General features: G+C 24.4%; 1 protein-coding gene across 2 annotated transcripts; it reads right to left on the reverse strand.

Moving 5' to 3' along the window:
- Positions 1-1346: 1346 nt before the first annotated feature.
- LOC145834646 (uncharacterized) lies at positions 1347-11490 on the reverse strand. Of its 2 annotated transcripts, none has more exons than XM_082942128.1 (5): positions 11312-11490; positions 6935-7036; positions 6421-6513; positions 4318-4413; positions 1347-2441 (listed from the first exon to the last, which is right to left on the reverse strand). In XM_082942128.1, exons 1-5 carry the CDS (start codon positions 11436-11438, stop codon positions 2074-2076), a joined length of 786 nt encoding a protein of 261 aa, XP_082798254.1. In that variant the 5' UTR covers positions 11439-11490; the 3' UTR covers positions 1347-2073. The 2 variants fall into 2 exon arrangements, with proteins under 2 accessions (XP_082798254.1, XP_082798255.1); XM_082942129.1 differs by having other exon boundaries at positions 4318-4409; positions 6417-6513.
- Between the last annotated feature and the right edge of the window lie 7321 nt (positions 11491-18811).

Below are 18811 nucleotides of genomic sequence, written 5' to 3' on the forward strand. Positions count from 1 at the left end.
AAACTGTAAACAATTAATCAAAAAAAAAAAAAAAAACGGTTTTGACACTAAAAGAGATTTGTTTAAAAATTATTTTGGTTTTAAAATATACCCATTCTATTTAAAGTTAATGTCAAAAAAAAGTAATCCTACAGCATCTTTATACTTCATTCTAATAGAGGTTTAAAATTCTAATACAAAGTTTAAGCTTTCAGTTGTACGTTTTTTGATGATTTATAATCTCTATGAATGTCAATTTCTTTTTTTTTTGCTCAAAGATTTATACCTTTTGTTAAATATTTTTTGAGTAGTATATTTAATTACTAATTAATTTTACTAAAATTTACTTAAAAGCTTTGACCATAACTTTCAGAGTTGGCATACAGAACTTATCTTACTTATTTTTGACATTTTCTCTTAGTTTAAATGAGTAAAATATTAAGCTTTATTTTTTATAAAAGAGAACATAAAACCACATTTGGTTATAAAGCTACAATTAGTGCAAATTTTATTTCTGGCAAGTTAATACTTTTATTATATCAGTCAACATATAATCAATTCATTAATATGTAAAAATTAGTTTGAAATTATCCTTAATGCAGTTTTGAATCATATGTATTCAAGTAGGTAAGAAAAAAAGTTTTTAGTTAATGGAAATATTTAATAATAATTTAGTTGTACATTTTGTTTATAAATGCTTTCTCATTTGTTTAAACATGTCTGCTTCAATAGAAATAAATCAAACTTTAATTGTTTTAATAAGCACTTTTTAGCGTATATAGGAGTTTTTATTGGCTTAGTGTAAACTTAAACGAACAGCTAAATAACTTTTTTTTTAATCAAAACATTTTAAATGTATAAATGCTTGTTTAGACTTAAAAACTTTTATAAAATTTTGTTATTATAACCTAACTCAAATTTTTCTTCATCAAAGCTGTTATCTTATAAACTAATATAACAAATCTATATTAAAAAACAGCAAAATTGTGCGAAAACCTACAATATGACAAGATTTAAGGTTTTACATTAATACTTTAATATAAGTATACATTTAAAAAAGTAAGCTTGAAATTTGCATTAAAAAAAGGAGTGTCATTAGAAAGTTTGCTTATTAAAAATTATCTAATATTTGTTATATTAAAGTGTATTTTGTACTTTTGTTAATTAATACGTTGGCTATTTTTTTCTCATTAATTACTTCAGTTATATACTTTTATTGTTTTGTATAAAACTTTAATTGCATTTTATTCTGGTTTTTGTACATCTTTAATGAACAATAAATGAAATACATTAGCTGATCAAACATTTGAGAGTTTATTTATATAAAGTAGTTACTACCAGTTTTTTCTTTAAATTTCCCTATGGAGTTAAAGCGACCAAACACTATACGCGAATTGACATTTATGGATGGCTATTCAACCTTTAATTCATTAGCACTAAATTCGTTTACGATATAAATAACAACAATCGTGTTGGAAACGTTTAGAATGAAGAAAATGTATCTTAAATCATAACGCAATTAGATTAGTATCTACAATTAACTTAAGAACAAAAAAAATTATTTGCTCACAAGAGCAGCTTACATAACACATAATTTGAATACACAGCGAAATTTATCATAAAAAAACGATAGACTTTAATTTTCAGAATAAAAGCAGTTAACAATATATTAAGTATAATAAAAGCTTTGAAAATTTATTTAAAGTTTTCTGGATAGAAATGGTTGGTTTTATAAAACAAACAAGTTTTAAAAACAAATATAAAAAAACAGTCATAAACAATTACAGTCACACTTAAAACTTTGCATCCAAAATATAAATAAAGTTTGCCACTGCATGAAAGTAAAAAACAACACAAATTACCGTGATATACCTGACTTTATAAGAATATTGAAAACTAGATATTTTGTTACTTACTGTAGAGATTATAACTTGCTAATTTTAAGTAAATATTTTTTCAACGTTTCCCCTTTTTAAGCCTGAAAGTAATTATCAATTATATTAAATAAAAATTAACATCAGTATGATTAATACAAAGCAGATAAGAAGTTTTGACATAAACTTTATGATCACAACTAACGTCCAATAAGTTAAACTAAAAATATTTACTAAATTTTCTCTGAGAGTTCGTCCAGACTCTGGAAAAAAAGGCGTTCACGTGTTCATAAATGCTGAGCAGAACCCTCAAAAAATTGTGGTAAAACTTTTGCAAGAACCCGAACAAATAATCCGTCTTCGAGCTAATGTGGTTGTAGTCAAAAGAAAAGTTGCCGACCAAGACGTTTTTGAAGTAGGCCAAGGTCGTTTGGACGGCGAGGACCGGGTCGAAGTGGGACGCGACCAGGTCGAAAGTGGCGTACGGGAGCGAGTACAAGGTGAATCCCCTCGCGTAGATCAGCAGCGACGTTTTTGGCGCCACATCCACGCTGTATTTGCGGAAACTTCTGATTATGAAAGAGTCGCCTGTTGGAGTTGATTTGTCTTGAGCATTGTTTTATTGAAAAAAATATTTTTTAACTGATATCATGTTAAACTGAGTGTCATAAAATGAAATGGTATGTGTTTATTTAGAATTTAACCCTAACTAATATACAACTTAATTTATTTAAACCAGTTGGCTTTTATTAAATATGTCATTTTAAAAATAGAGCAATTTTACTTCTAAAAAAAGTTTTATAAACCAACAGTAGCTTTTTAAAATTTCCCTATAAATAAAATTCTATAAAAAATTATCGGTATAAACTTTATATTATACAAAAAACTATTTAAAAAGTTATGTTTAAAAATAAATTAACACAACGACGAAACTAGTTTTATTTTAACCGTTTAACAATAACTTAGATCCACATTTATAAGTCTTAACTTATTACCTATAACGACTTTGATTGCATAGTTAATCTATTTTATTACGAAATTTTGTCGTTAGTCAAATTTAATTTAGTAAGTTACAGCTTTTAAATAATATATACATCTATTTTGTAATTAGTGTTAAAACATATCTAAAATGACCTTAACTTTATCTCACCTTTTAAAAGTCACTAGCAATGGCTTTGTTATGTTAAGACTTATTTAATAACTACTGAGAAAAGAATTGAATCATTTACATGCAGTGATTAGTCGTTTTAACAGTTTACTGCTTTTAACTTATGTAAAATTTTCTTTTTTTTTTTCTGTTAGTTAAAATAAGTTTTTGTTTGTTAAATGACAATTTACTTCTTAAAATTTTAAATTGACTAAAAAATTCAAAACATTTGTACTTGCTTTGCTTTATGTAAAGATTAAGAAAAGAATGTAAATAATTTAAAAATAAATAAGGATATATCATAATATATTAAAAATTTTTATCAAATGATAAGGTATTTCCTTACTTAAACACATAATAACAAGCAGAAGCAGCAACAAGTAGTTAGTTTTCTAGCTTTAATAGTAGAAAAATAATTTAAAATCATATAGGTAATTTTAATACTGTTTAAAGTTTAGATATAAACTCTGTTATATTTTTAGAAAAAAACTTTAAAATTTACTGAAATACTTTTTAAAGTTTTATGTTTTTAAATAAAGATAACATTTTTGTTCTTTAAAAATCTTATTAATTTTGTTTTACTTAATTCACCAAAAATAACTTAAAACTTATCTCTTACTTTTAGGATACAAACTTTTTGAAAACAAATAACAAAAACGGTAATTTTCATTAAAAAATATTTAGTGAGAAAAAACACATAAAACTAAGGTTTTGAAAAGTTTATAAACTATTTTTATCTAAGATTGATAAGCAAAAATATTCTGTAAAAATTTTCAATCACTATGCAGGATTTTTTGTGCAAATATACTAGCAGTAAAAAAAAAGATACAAATTAAAGTTTTGACTGTTGTTTTTAGTAATTAATGTTGTATTTATTTTTGTATTAAAAATTAAAAAGCTTATAAGAAACCAAATTGATTAATAAAAAAAAATTAAAATACATTTTTTTGAACTTTAATTAGTAAGTTTGTAAGATTTTTATGTATGAGCCTCATAACTTTGTTTGCTTTACTTCATCAAATAAGAATAAATGCAAAACTTTGTAATACGATATGTTATGCAAGTATAACTGTTTTCTCAACTATATTTTTATTAAAAGCTAATCAAAACTAATATACATTACACATATAGTTTACTTTACTTAATAATCTAAAATAAACAACATAAACTTTTAACTGATCATGCATTGGTCCTGAAAATAATTATCACAACACATAATGATTAAATTTTTCAGCTGAGTAAGGTTTTAAACAATAGCTATAAAAAAAGTTAATATATAAGTTTTATAATTTTTTTTACTATATGCAAAAAACATACCAGCAGTCAATTTTGTAGTTGTTTGTATATTCATTTCATCAACTAAACTGATTTCACCCTGCATCACAGTAACCGATATGTTCATTAAGTGTCTGCCTACAAGTACAAAATATATAGAATACAGCAAGTATACTAAACTTAAAGTATAGTTTAAAAGCAATTAAGCTAGGAAAAAATTAGGGAGTTAAAAACATCTATTTTATTTTTAATAGACTTATAACTTTAAGTTACTAATTAAAAAAGTTACAGCAGTAATTCTCATAAGGTTTTAATAAATTTTCACTGACGCACTAATTAGGATTGCCAATGGTTTTTTTTAATTTTTTTTTCCAAGGTTTCCGAATTTTTTCAGGTTTTTTAAAGAGAAGTTTTTTGCTCCATTTTATCAAAAATCAATTTTAAGGTAAAAAACTGTTTTAAAAAGTATAAAAACATTGAAAAGATTCAGTAAAGCTACTTAAAATGTTTTATTACAACAGCAAAATTATTTTTTGTTAGATATTACGTATCTAATCAAAATTTAATATTTTACATGCAAAAATTGGTTAAAATTCTATGTTTTTCCAAGTTTAGTAGTGATTTGTTCATAATTCCGGGTTGTATTGCCTAAATCGTCAAACTCCAGGTTTTTCTAGGATACCAGAGTTTGGCAACCATGACTTTTAGTTAAAAAAGTTGTAACAATTAATTTTAAGAATAACATAAAATTTTCAAATTTCAATAATAAACATAATGCTCTAAAATTGTTATACAATAAAAACTTATCAATGCACTAAATTTTTGTAACTTTTATAATAATTAGTCGAAAATTTTTACCAATATCAACAATAAATACTGTCTAACAAAAAAATCCATTTAGTATAACTGAAAGATACTACAAACAATTTTGTTATTTATACCAAGCGGTCTTTTCCTATACCAAGTCCTTAGGTCTTTTTTTTTGGAGAATTTTTGATATTTTTGTATAAGTTCAATAATCTTATTATTATACAACTGCTTATACAGATAATATGTTATTTTTAATTTAAAGTTTATTATATAAAGTTTGTTTATGCTAACAAATCAAATGTATCATTATAAGTAGAAAAAACATTGTTTATATTGCTATAAATGACTAGATAAGCTTTAGATTTGCTTGAAATTTAGAACACTGATTGTCAAACTATAAAAACTTTCACAATAAAAAAACTTAATGAAACTTTTATTCGTTTTTGATTATTATAAAGAAAGACAATAAAAGTTGTTAATATTTAATTATCTTTAGTATTTTAAGTAACAAATACTAAGTAAGTTAAAAAAATGTAATATATTTCAACATAATCTAGAACTGTTGACAAAAAAAAGAGTTTGGTGTCTTAAAATTAATTCTGTGTATAACAATTTTTTACATTACTTGCAATCAATAAATAGTTAAGAGCATTAAGACTTCAAAATTTAAGTACAAGTGTTGATTAAAATAAAAAAATATATATAAGTTTAAAACACTTTTCACAAAATAATTCAATTTCACAGATTAAAATCAAAAATCATCAAAACATAGCTTCTAACAAAAGTGTTTATTGGAAAATTGTTTAATAAATTTACTTTATGAATTGATATAGCACTTCGTTAGATACAGTTTGTAAAAGAAGGTTCGGATTTTTTCAAAAAAAATTTTGGGCAACCATAATCAAAATAATTTATATGATACTTTTAACAGTATGAAAATGCTTAAAAGCAAAATTAATGAAATAATTATTAAACAAGCACCACTGCTTGATCTCAATAAAATATGAGAACATTTTTAAATTTTTAGTTTGAAAAAGCTTTATTTTATTTTTTTTTGCACAAAATATTTTTAGCTATAACATTTGTTGCAGACCAGTTTTTTGGTACTGTATACCAGTGGCAACATGTGATGATGGCTTTGGGATCATAAGGTACATAAACTACCCTATTTATGATTATTTCACTCAAGTACTACTTTTTGCAAAAATTTAATGTAAACTTTATTGACAATTTTTATACAATAACATTTAATGTATTTCATGCTGCTTTCCAGATAACATCATCACACACTGTTCTTGGTATGTACCTTTAAATAATTGACTAGAACTTACTCACCAGTAGACCCAGAACCACCTAATGGACATTCATACAGGGAAAAAACTTCAAACAGAGAGATGAAGTAATTCTGTATAACACCATTTAGTCCACCTTAAAGATAAGACAAAATTAAATATTACAACTAGTTCTACTTATTATACATAAAAAAAATTATCGTGTATTTTTTAGTTTATAGATTGAAATAAAAGTTCTCGATTTAATGATAATAAGAATGATATAGAAGTTTAAATTGAAAATTTTATATAAATTACTTTAATTAAATTTAAACTGATTTTTTGTGTTATCTTTTTAAACTAATAGAATAGTTGTTTTAAGCATATTCAAATCAACACTTTCAGACCTGCAATCCCTTGTAAATTTTAAATTAAAATATTCAGTCAAACATGTTAATAAAGTATGTTTATGATTAATGAAAAAAATTTCTCAATCAGTTTTAAATATACAGAATTTCTATACAAGTTTATACTACAAACAAAGTTAGTAAAGTAACAAAATCAAGAAATATACTAACCAAAAGCTGTAGGGAAGTAAGTTAAAAAAGATTTGTCAAGAAATACATTTCTATTTAACTCTCTAGCTTTGGATTCAAATGTTGTTGGTGAAAATGCATAACCTAAATTTAAAAAATTAAATTATCTAGCACTTATTTCTTATTACTTTCAATAGAAATAATTAGTAACTTTATCAAATTTAAAATCTTAAATACAAGAAAATCATGAGTAATAAAATTAAGTAGTTTGTGGCCTTTTAGAGGGTCAGGATACTTGTAGCTACTTGGTATTAATTTTCAGATTTTAAACGAAGAAGCAAATACAGTACCTATTGAGTATGCACTTTAAACACAGACCATGAGTGTGTAATCAACAAAAAGTACAAACCCAATAAGTAATGAATTAAATATTTTTACAAAACGTACAATTTAAATGTGTCAACAATTAATAATGTTATAAAGTGATCTAAAATTGCCTTAAACAAAACTAAACATTTGTTCTAAACATTCTTGTTATTGAAGCTATTAAAAGCTGTTCAACTGCTGAACTATTAAATGAAGTGTTTAAATTTAGAATAAATTTAGTATATTAGTTTTTATTTAAGAAATTTGAGCATATTAAATGATTTTTCAAGGCCATAGGGTTTCCAACATTTATTTAACAAAAATAATCATTGGCCCTTATATGAAAGCTTAAGTATAAATTATTTTTTATACAACTTCAAATTTTATCAAATTTTTAGGATATTGTAATATTTGTTAAAAGATTCTGACACAATCTAATGGACCGAAAACTTTTAAATGTCAATTTTTTCAGAAATTTGAAATTTTAATAAAAATCTTTCTTCTTCTTTATTTTTTGAGCTACAGATCTCAAATTTTCAAAAAAAAACATTCTTTTTATAGTTTAAATACTTTTAATGTTGGAATTTTTTAAATATTAAAAATATACAAAAAAACAAGTTTTTTTTTTGTTTTTATAGTTTGCTCCTATTATAAGGAGCCTTTAAGTTTACGTCTTTGACTGCTTTTTCCAAAAAATTACTATGAATTTTGTTAAGTGGTTAAAAATTTCTGATAGCTAAAACTCTACAAAATAAGATTAACTTGTAAAAATCAAGGCTATCCTCCCTATAGCCTCTAATTAATGATTAAAGTATTTATTAACATTGACTATTCTTTGAAATTGTTAAATATGTAATGTTAATTTTTGCATATTTTTGCTATGTAATAAATTTAATTTCACAGAAAACATTTATTAATTTAATTTTGAGATTGATTTGGTCTTTTAAAAGGTTTTTATGAAAATAAGTATAGAATTAATTTTCTATGCCAAGTTCTTAAACTTTTGAAATAAACTTTATTTTAATTATGAGCATCTTTGAAATTTAAAATAATACTATTCTTCTATTTATCTTAATTTTTTCAGTACTTTTATATATGTTTCTGTTACTTCTTATATGACTACATTAAATATTAGAATTTAAATAACAAAAAAATAAAATTTAAACAATGCAAAATTACATTTTGAATACATCTTTTATTGAATAAAAAGTGCATTATCAATAAGAAGATTACTGTACAGTAGGGTGCATCTGTTACCCCAAAACTTGAGTTACAAAACGTTTTTTTTTTCATCTAGAGTAAACACATAAAAAACAACAAAAAAATTAGCTTTCTAGATTTTACACACTTCAGCACTTTAGACATTTTTCTGAAACCACCCTTATGTAAATTGTATGGGATCTTAAAAATTTGACTTTCCAAGTATTTGATCCAAAATTGTTCTACATGTAGCAATTATCACAAAAACACATTCTACATGTATTAAATGGATTTGAAGAAAGTTTCATAGAGGGATTTTTTGATTTTTTTATATTTTTTTTATCATCCTTTGTTGATTTTAAGTTTTTTAAGAAAATTAAGAAGTGCCTCCAAAAAATTTCTTCAATTTGTCTTAAAACACGTCTTTTGATAATTGCAACTTATAGAAAAATTTCCAACCAAAACTTAAAATTCAAATTGTTAAGGTCCCATACCATTAAGGTAAAATTCAAAAGTGCTGAAAAATGGTGGTAAAAGCTAGAGCTACTTTTTTGTTTTTTACCAACACTAAAAAAGGTTTTCATTGAACTTTACAGTTGACAACAGATGCACCCTACTGTACAGTACACTGCATAAAAAAATTCAAAGTTAATAACTGCAACATACTCTTATCTCTTGTCAAAATTGCCAAGAACATCAGTAAGTTTCAAAAAATGCAACAGGTCCATACTTAGACTTTACATCTATTATCCAAATCGTTTTTTAATGCCTTGTTTTAAAGTAGTCAAACTTTCTTAGGCAATAGTAAAATAGAAGGTTACTGATAATTTAAATCTAACAGCTCCTAATATTACTGTGCTTAAAGCCCTTAAAGAAAAAAAAAATTAAGTTAAAAATATATTATGGTATTTAAAATTTGTCTTCTCTCTTAGTTTTCTAAGCAACCAATAATAAATTTCATAGTCATTATTTCAACAAAACTAATTTTCTATATTAATAAAGTAATATTTATAATATCAACTTAAAATGCTTTTCTGAGTCTGTTTACATTGTTTATTTCAATATAACTATATTTTGATGTTTCTATGTTAAAAGCTAAAATTTATAAAAAATTATAAAGAAAGCATATAGTTTAAAATTTACAATTTGTTTTTTTTAGCAATTATAACCATATGATATGCCTTTTTAAACTTTTTATGCAGATTTGTAGATACTTTTTTTATGAAAAACTTTTAGAACTATCCTTAACAAAAACTAGAATAAAAAATATATGTACTATATTTTATTCATTTACTACTAGCTATAAGTTTGTTGTATGGTTAAGTATGTTTTATGGTTAAAAGTTGTTAAAGTACATGTGTTGTGTACAGCTCTTAAACTTAAATATCTAATTTCACAACAGGTTTATTAACCATACTAGAGATAATGCTGTTTCTTTGTATATTTGTTAAAATAAATTCGATTGGTATTTAATAAAAAAACTTACCTATAAAATAAATAAGTTTGTCTACTACTCAAGTTGATTAACAAGTCAAGTGACTAGTATTATATCATTGTTGTCAAAGAAACAATATTATATCAAGTCAGAAAGTAACCATTTAATTTCCATTTTAAAACAGACTGTAAGTATAGCAATCATCTTTAGTTCCTTCCAATTAGTTTTTAAAACTATTAGTTATTTCTCTTATCTTTACTGTGGTCAATACTTATTATATGTTTTACCCATGTAGTGATTCATAACAGTTTTTTATTTATTTATATTTTGTTGTAATTATTAGTTTGCTAATAAAGTATTTAATGAAGATACTAAGTGTTTATTATTATAATTTAAGATTATAAGTAACTTTTAAATAAACACAAATGAGGTGTTGTAAGCTAATTGTAAGTAAGGCACGCAGATCAGTTTAAAAATTTAAGACAACATAAGATCATAGTATCCCCTTAACCATGCAAGAACGCTTTGTGTTGACAGCTATTCATATTTGGAGCACCAAAAGACTAAGTCAATAAAGTATTGCGTACAAAAACAAAAATCTTATATTGCATAGAAATTAAACATAAAAAGTGCTATTTCACAATAGATTAGTGAGAAGTGTGAATACGTTTAATTGTTACAGGGTTGCTACTATTTTAGGTAAAATATCTAGCCTGAATATGGAATACTATCAATATTATGAGTTACTACAAACTAGCTTTAGTCAACCACCTTTGAAAAATAATTTTGAACCTCTTATGAATCTTTAAATTTCCATGAAGCATATAGTAAAGTTTGAATTTATTAAGTTATACAATGTATAATTATTGCAAGTATGACTGTAAAAATAAAGATATGCTTGCAAACTCTATATTTATGAAACATACCTTTGTAAGAACCTAAACACCTTTAGAATTCAATTAAACATTTAAAGATTCAATAAATGTGTATAAAAAATTGGAAATAAACACATTTGTTTTATGTCTTTAAATAATAGTCAGTCATTTTCAATTAATTTAAAAAGTTCTTACTTTAGGATCATTTAACTTATTAATCAAACTAAAATAAATATATAAACAAAAATGTATAAAATAAATATTTATTTGCTTATATAAAAAACAATAGGTTTATATGACCGTTTTGTATATGAGATGTATAATGTCATATACTCATTAGTAAAGGTAAAGTTTATTAACAACGTTTAACAGAAATTAAAAATTTTTAAATGTTACAACTATTAAGACGTAGTTATAATGAAGGTTTTTGTACAGTAAGCTTCAACTAAAAAACATAACCAGATATTCTAGTGATTTATTATACAACTGTTTACTTAAATTTATAAGTACTTTATTAGGAAAACATGAAAAGCTTAAAATTACCTGCATAACTAGAAAGAGATTTAATTCCAGATACTTTGTAGTTGTAAAGTTTAAGATGACCCAAATTTTGATAAAATGAAACTAGTAGCGGAATTATTATGAAAATCCAAAATCTTACACCAAACATTTTACAAATTTGAGATTTTTCTAATCAAAGAATGCTTAAAATTATTGTAACATATGGCTATAAAAGTAAAAGTATATCACTTTTCTTAAAAACAAAACTTATTTATTACAATAAAACATGAACTTTCAGTTGTTTTTTACCATAAAAAAAAACAAAAGTAACTTTTAAGATATAAGCAAACAAAATTGGAGAGTTCAATAGTAAGGCGTTATTGTAAGGCACAAACTAAAAAGATAAATATATAGTATTTTGATAAAAATCTATCTATTTCTTCAGTTTTGAGCAATCTATCTAAAACTTTTAGTCTAATATCTGATAAATTTTAAACAACTTGTAGGAAATATATTTTTCACTAATTTTTTTAATAAAAAATAAACAAAAACATGTTTTTTTCTTTCATTTTAACAGGGTTGCCACTCTTTGAGTCAAAAAATCTTCCAGGAGTGACCAGAAACTTCCCTGAGTAACCTTAAACTTCCTTAAGTTTCCCTGAGTTTTTTCAAATCCTTAAAAATTTTATTATTTATTAAAAAATTACAATGTTAGTTTTAAGAATGTTGAAGAACTAGCTGCAAGGCTAATTTATTTCAAAACAATCACTTAAAAATAAACTTTATTGTACAAAATATTGAAACTGGATTAACTAAATCTCATTCTAGATCTAGTAAAAATTTTCCCTGAGATTTTTCAAAAAATCTTAAAATTTTCCTGAAATTTTGGAAAACCCAAAACTGCCTTGAGTTTCCCTGAGTTAAAAAAAAAGAACTAAAATTCCCTGAATTCATTGAGTGTGTGGCAACCCTGTTTTAATCATAAGTTTTCTTTATTTTAAAAAGTGTCCTTTATAATACTCTTAGTATAATTTTATAATATGAACAGCTATTTAAAATTTAAAGTAAGTTGCTGTATAAGTATTTGCCTAGCTTAATTGTAGATTTGTGTTAACAGTTAAAGTCATTTTGTTTTGTTTTATTTCAGATTTGATCATTATTATATAATTATAATTAGTAATTTGATCATAATTAGTTACAAACTCAATTAAAAAAGATATTTATTTATTTATGATCTAATTGTACTGAATAAAATTAAAAATGCCCACTGGAGAGTTGTACATAAGAGACACCAGATGACAATGCTTCTTTGCTAATTATACATGACAATGTCCAGAATAAGGCAAGTTTTTCAAAACCAAAGCCTCAAAAGATGAACAGTTCTCAAGTAGGAATAGACTGTATTGGTAAGGAACACGTTTCAACAAAAATGGAGAATGTTTTAAGATAGCACAGAGATGACAGAGTCAGAAAAGCATGATCAAGCAGCTTGCAGTCATTCCAGTTGTTGTCAGACAATCAGACTTTCTTAGTACAAGAAAGGATTTGACTGAAAACACCAGATTATTTGCTGCTATTCAAGGGAAAAAGTCAGTACATGCTCTTACAACATAACTTGCCCAAAAGATGGCTGTAACTAAGTAATAGACTTAACATAATCCTAAAAGATGTTGTGGTGACTGGTCTCTCAGATGAGGATATATTCAAAGACGTGCTAGGAAAGGAAGTCTAGATGAGAAAAATGTCAATCAGACAATCAGTTTTATTGAAGAAAAAGCAATAATGTCAGTAAAACCATATAAAAACCCAGTAGTGAAATAACTTGTAACATGTGTAGTAAATCATCTAAAAAACTTTTGGAGCAGAAAAATAAGAAATATATTGAGTGTTCTATCAGTTAACAATGCTGGATAAAGTTCTGGAAAAAGTTTATCAAAATTGAAATCAAGACAAATAATTTTTTGAAAATTTATTTGATTAAACATACATGTTCTTCAAAATTAGCTGATATAAAGCATTTTTTATTAGTGGTTTAATTACGAGCATAAAGTTATTGTTATAGGAAAATTTATTAATTTTTCAAAAAACATAAAACTTTAATGTCATTTATTTTCCTTATCTTAAAAGCTATCTAAATTTTTTATTTTATTTTAGAAAACGCACCTTTGCCTTTAATTTAAAAAAAAAATTATTTAATTTGGGGTTGGAATTATTTCATGGGGTCCCTCCAAAAATAAAGGTTTTTTTTTGTTTTTTTTCATCAAATGGTATTAGAACCAAAAATAAATATTTTTTTTTAATTTTTTTTTTTGATTTCCCTTAGTTTGCATGTTATAAAAACTCTTAAATAGTTATTTTATAAATAATGTTAGTATCTTTTACGATTTGGCCCAAAAGCAAAATGATGTATATTACACTATCATTTGCCTTGGCCATTTCCTAGATAAAAAATTGATAAAAGGAAAAAAAAAGTTAATAAGAATGTGAATATACAACAAATTTAATTAAATTATTTTATTTTAATTTAGTTTGATGTAATTCACATTCTTATTAACTTTTTTTTTCCTTTTATCAATTTTTTATCTAGGAAATGGCCAAGGCAAATGATAGTGTAATATACTACATTTTGATTTTGGGCCAAATCGTAAAAGATATTAACATTATTTATAAAATAACTATTTAAGAGTTTTTATAACATGCAAACTAAGGGAAATCAAAAAAAAAAAATTAAAAAAAAATATTTATTTTTGGTTCTAATACCATTTGATGAAAAATAACGAAAAAAAACCTTTATTTTTGGAGGGACCCCATGAAATAATTCCAACCCCAAATTAAGTAAATTTTTTTTTAAATTAAAGGCAAAGGTGTGTTCTCTAAAATAAAAAAAAAATTTTAGATAGCTTTTAAGATAAGGAAAATAATTGACATTAAAGTTTTATGTTTTTTGAAAAATTAATAAATTTTCCTATAACAATAACTTTATGCTCGTGGTTTAATTTAGTAGTAATAAGAAAATTATATATGTTAACAAACTTATTTCTACTTTTGGTAATCCCCTCATAAAAGTGTACTAAATATCTGGGCAAATACGAAGCTTACTACTGCTGGTATACTATTTATTTTAACGAGCATAAAGTTAATTTTATAGGCAAATTTATTAGTTTTTCAAAAAACATAAAACTTTAATGTCAATTATTTTCCTTATCTTAAAAGCTATTTAAAATTTTTTTTTTATTTTAGAGAACGCACCTTTGTCTTTAATTAAAAAAAAAATTGGTTTGGGGTTGGAATTATTTCATTGAGTTTCTCCAAAAGTAAAGGTTTTTTTTATTATTATTATTATTGCCTTAAAACCAAAATTAAATATTTTTTTTATTGTTTTTTTAATTTCCCTTATTTTGCATGTTATTCAAACTCTTAAATGTTTGTTTTATAAATAATGTTAATATCTTTTACGATTTGGCCCCAAATTAAAATGATGTATATTACACTATCATTTGCCTTGGCCATTTCCTAGATAAAAAATTGATAAAAGGAAAAAAAAATTAATAAGAATGTGAATTACAACAAACTTAATTAAATTATTTTAGTTTAATTAAATTTGTTGTAATTCACATTCTTATTATTATTATTTTTTCCTTTTATCAATTTTTTATCTAGGAAATGGCCAAGGCAAATGAAAGTGTAATATACATCATTTTAATTTGGGGCCAAATCGTAAAAGATATTAACATCATTTATAAAACAAACATTTAAGAGTTTAAATAACATGCAAAATAAGGGAAAACAAAAAAAAATTTAAAAAACATTTATTTTTGGTTCTAAAACAATAATAATGAAAAAAAACAATAAAAAACCTTTATTTTTGGAGGGACCCAATGAAATAATTCCAACCCCAAACCAAATTTATTTTTAAATTAAAGACAAAGGTACGTTCTCTAAAATAAAAAAAAATCTAGATAGCTTTTAAGATAAGGAAAATAATTGATATTAAATTTTTATGTTTTTTTGAAAAATTAATAAATTTGCCTATAAAGTAACTTTATGCTCGTTTTATTTTATACTCTACTTTATTTATTAATTTATTTTGTACATTTTTTGAATTTTCTCTATTTATTTATTTTTCACTGTCACTGTTACCCCTAACCCTTATCCTTAATCGGTAAGCGGTTCTCGAATTTGACTATGTGGATTTTGTTTTGATCGGGTGGATTTTGAACGTGTTCCCCTTGCTTACCCTTGTCATGCGATCAGAGAGTTTTAATTTAAGTATCAAACAATTCATTGTTCGTTTTTCTAAACTTAGAAAAAGTTAAAGTTTTCTTGTAATTTTAAAATGCTTTTACTTTCGCAAAAGTACGCATTTGCTAGTAGACCTGCACCTGACCTTAGGTGGTTAATATAAAACATAAAAATTTTAGTTATTTCTCTTACAACTGTTGAAAAAAATGGAAAACTGTTACAGTTTAACTGTCGTCATTCAAACTCAGGTAACAATACACTTATAGTTGTTAAGTATTAAAGCTAAATTTAATTAAAAAAATAAATATAATATTTTAATGATACTTTTAAACCAAAATGTTTAAAATGTTGTCATAGACTCAATAATACTTTTTTTCAGTCTTTCAATAAGTGCTTAGAAATCAATGGTTTAATAAAAAACATGAAATTATTTTTGTACCCACGCATTACTAAATTTTAAACAGTTATTTCATTTTTTCTTTGATCTTTATTCTTTTATTTTGCGAATCCTGTCATAAATGTTATTTTACATTTTTTGATGTAATAGGTTTATTTTGATCTTACATATTTTTGAAGAAACTAATTATTAAAAAAAAAAAAAAATTTGTAAATTTTCACTGCAGGATTGCTAAATACATAGTTTCTCATACTGAATACTTAATACTAGATTAGTTGTTTCAACCTAGCTCATACTCGATTAATTTCTTAAAAATAAGCATGTTAACAGTGTGTCTGTGAAATTTTTTTAACTTTTTTTACAGTACAGCTTTCCTTTATTTAATGAAATAGTATCATGTTTTCTCGTACTCACCACACAATTAGGTTTTTTTAATAAAGACATTTTTAGCTTTTCCGGTCATATAACTGAAAATTAAGTAACAATAAAATAATATTTGGCTTTAACTTTATCAAAATCTTACACATATAAAAATCTTGTATAACTCTCAAATAAATTATTTTTTATTTTTTAAATTTGTTTTTGGGTATTTATTTACAGTTTGGAGTTTCAAGAACTGATGTAATTTTAATTTTATTAATTTTGTTTTTTCATTCAAAATAAATCGTTGAACAAATGTAGCATGTCAGTTTAAATTTATCAAGATTTTTTTTTATAAAATTTCCCAACCAACGAAGTTTGAAAATTAACTGAAAATTTATTCTCAAGTAAAAAACTTTTCGTTGTAGTTTGTTTAATTTACATTTTCTTTCTACACGTGATCATATTCAATATTACTTTGTATCCTTTGTGTTTTTGAATAGAAACAATTACTATTTTCGATGTTTGAAGTCAAAAGAGTGATTTTATTTTGTTTATGTAAAAGTATCGAATAACTTGAATTTTTTTACTTAAGAATCTTTTTAATTCTTTAAAGCTTTTGAAATAGGAAACACAAAACTAATTTTAATAAAAAAACTACTAGGTAAATTTATTTGCTGTCAAAAGAGGAACTTTAGCCTTGCTGACAAATTATAAGAAAAAAAAAACTAAGTGGCATTGATTTATAAGTACACCAAGCAAAGAACTCTGCAGTACTTTTTGCCATTTTGTCTTTTTACCGTGTTCCTGGTGATTATGTCTACCTGGTCAGTTTAAACAAAAAAACAAACTTAGAGTTGATATATGACATGGATGGGTAGCTGTCAAATTTGCGCGAGCGTACACAGTTGCACGAGGGGACAAAATTGCACGAGTGCACAGAATTGCACGAAGATACTTTTGCACTAGGGCACAAAACTGCACGAAGATAAAATTGAACAAAGATACTTTCGCACAAAGGGTCACTTTTTCACGAAGACACTTTTGCACGAGCAAACAATTTTGCACTAAAACATTTTTGCAAGGGTTATTTTATTTTTTTTTTTAGTTTTAATTTCTTTTTTTCAAATTTTTTTTTTTTTTACTATCACTATTACCCCTAACTCTTACCCTCGGTCGATAACTTTTTTTTTTCTAATTTCTTATTTTAAAACAATTTTTATTAGTTAATTTTTTTATCTATAACTGTCACCTCTAACCCTTACCCTCGGTCAGTAACTTTTTTTTCTACTTTCTTTTATATTAAACTATCTTTTAGTTTTCTTATCTGTTTTTTTATTTTTTATTCTTTTTCAGTTTTGTTACTCTCGTACAAAGTTGCAATTCGTGCAAAATTGACCCTTGGTGCAAAATTGTCTTCGTGCAATTTTCTGCACTCGTGCAATTTTGTCTTCGTGCAGTTTAGTAACCTCGTGCAATTTTGTCATCGTGCAATTTAGAACCGTGCCCGCCACGGATATTGCTGTTGATTGTAGTGTGGTACAGTCTAATGATAATTTTACGATAATAAATGTATCTCAAGTGTACTCAAGTTAAAAAACAATTTCAAACGGAATTAAAATAAGAAATTCGTCTATAAAAATTATAACAAGCAAAAAGATATTTTTTCTAAAAAAAGTTGCTCGCGTGCTGCACTTTATAAAACAAAGTCTTCTACAGGCCGTAGTTACTTAGAAAAATTATAGTAAAAAATAAAATTGCTGTTTTAAACCACAAATATAGTATAATAAGCAAAAAATTAGCACTAAAAAATGATAATCATTAAACTAAGAGCCTAATTGTAAGCTTTTACAACAAACTTCCAAAAATAAGTTTTTAGCTGAAATATACATTGTTTTAGAAGTTTAGAGGCTTAAACTACTTTTCAATTACGGTTATGAAAAATAAAATTTAGTTTAGGTTGAATTATAGATTCACTTTAAAATCAAAATTTCCTTAGAAAAATTTTTTATACAGCTAAATTCAAAATACCTTACAAAACATACCAGTTAAAAAAACAGTTTGAACCTGTAAATTACTAACTAAAGCTTTAATCATCGGACAATAAGTATTACAATCTTGATTAAACAGATATAGTTCAATAAACAAACATACCTCCTTAATTTATATGCTTAGTATAAGTTAAGCTTAACTTAATTTATAAAATGTTTTAATAATAACCGACAATCGAACAAATAGATAAGTTTTTCATTGAGTCAGCTTTATTTGTTTCAATATTTAGTACATTAGCAAGGTAAAACAATAAAGGAATAACAACTAGCTTTTGATTTTTCATACAACATTTTGTAGTAGAGCTAATTACTTTTCGTTCATAATTATCAACTGTTAGTTATTATTTTTTATTTTTGTGTGCTTATTTCATAAATTTTCCACGATCATGCTGCTTTTGTTAAACCAACGAAGTTTGTTTTTTTCTAACAAAAACAAGCACAGTAAAAAAATCTGATAAAATCAAATATATAAAACAAAAATGATTCAACTAG

The sequence above is a fragment of the Thalia democratica genome, chromosome 4, assembly GCF_965202585.1.
Source record: "Thalia democratica chromosome 4, ktThaDemo2.hap1.1, whole genome shotgun sequence".
NCBI classification, from domain to species: Eukaryota; Metazoa; Chordata; class Thaliacea; order Salpida; family Salpidae; genus Thalia; species Thalia democratica.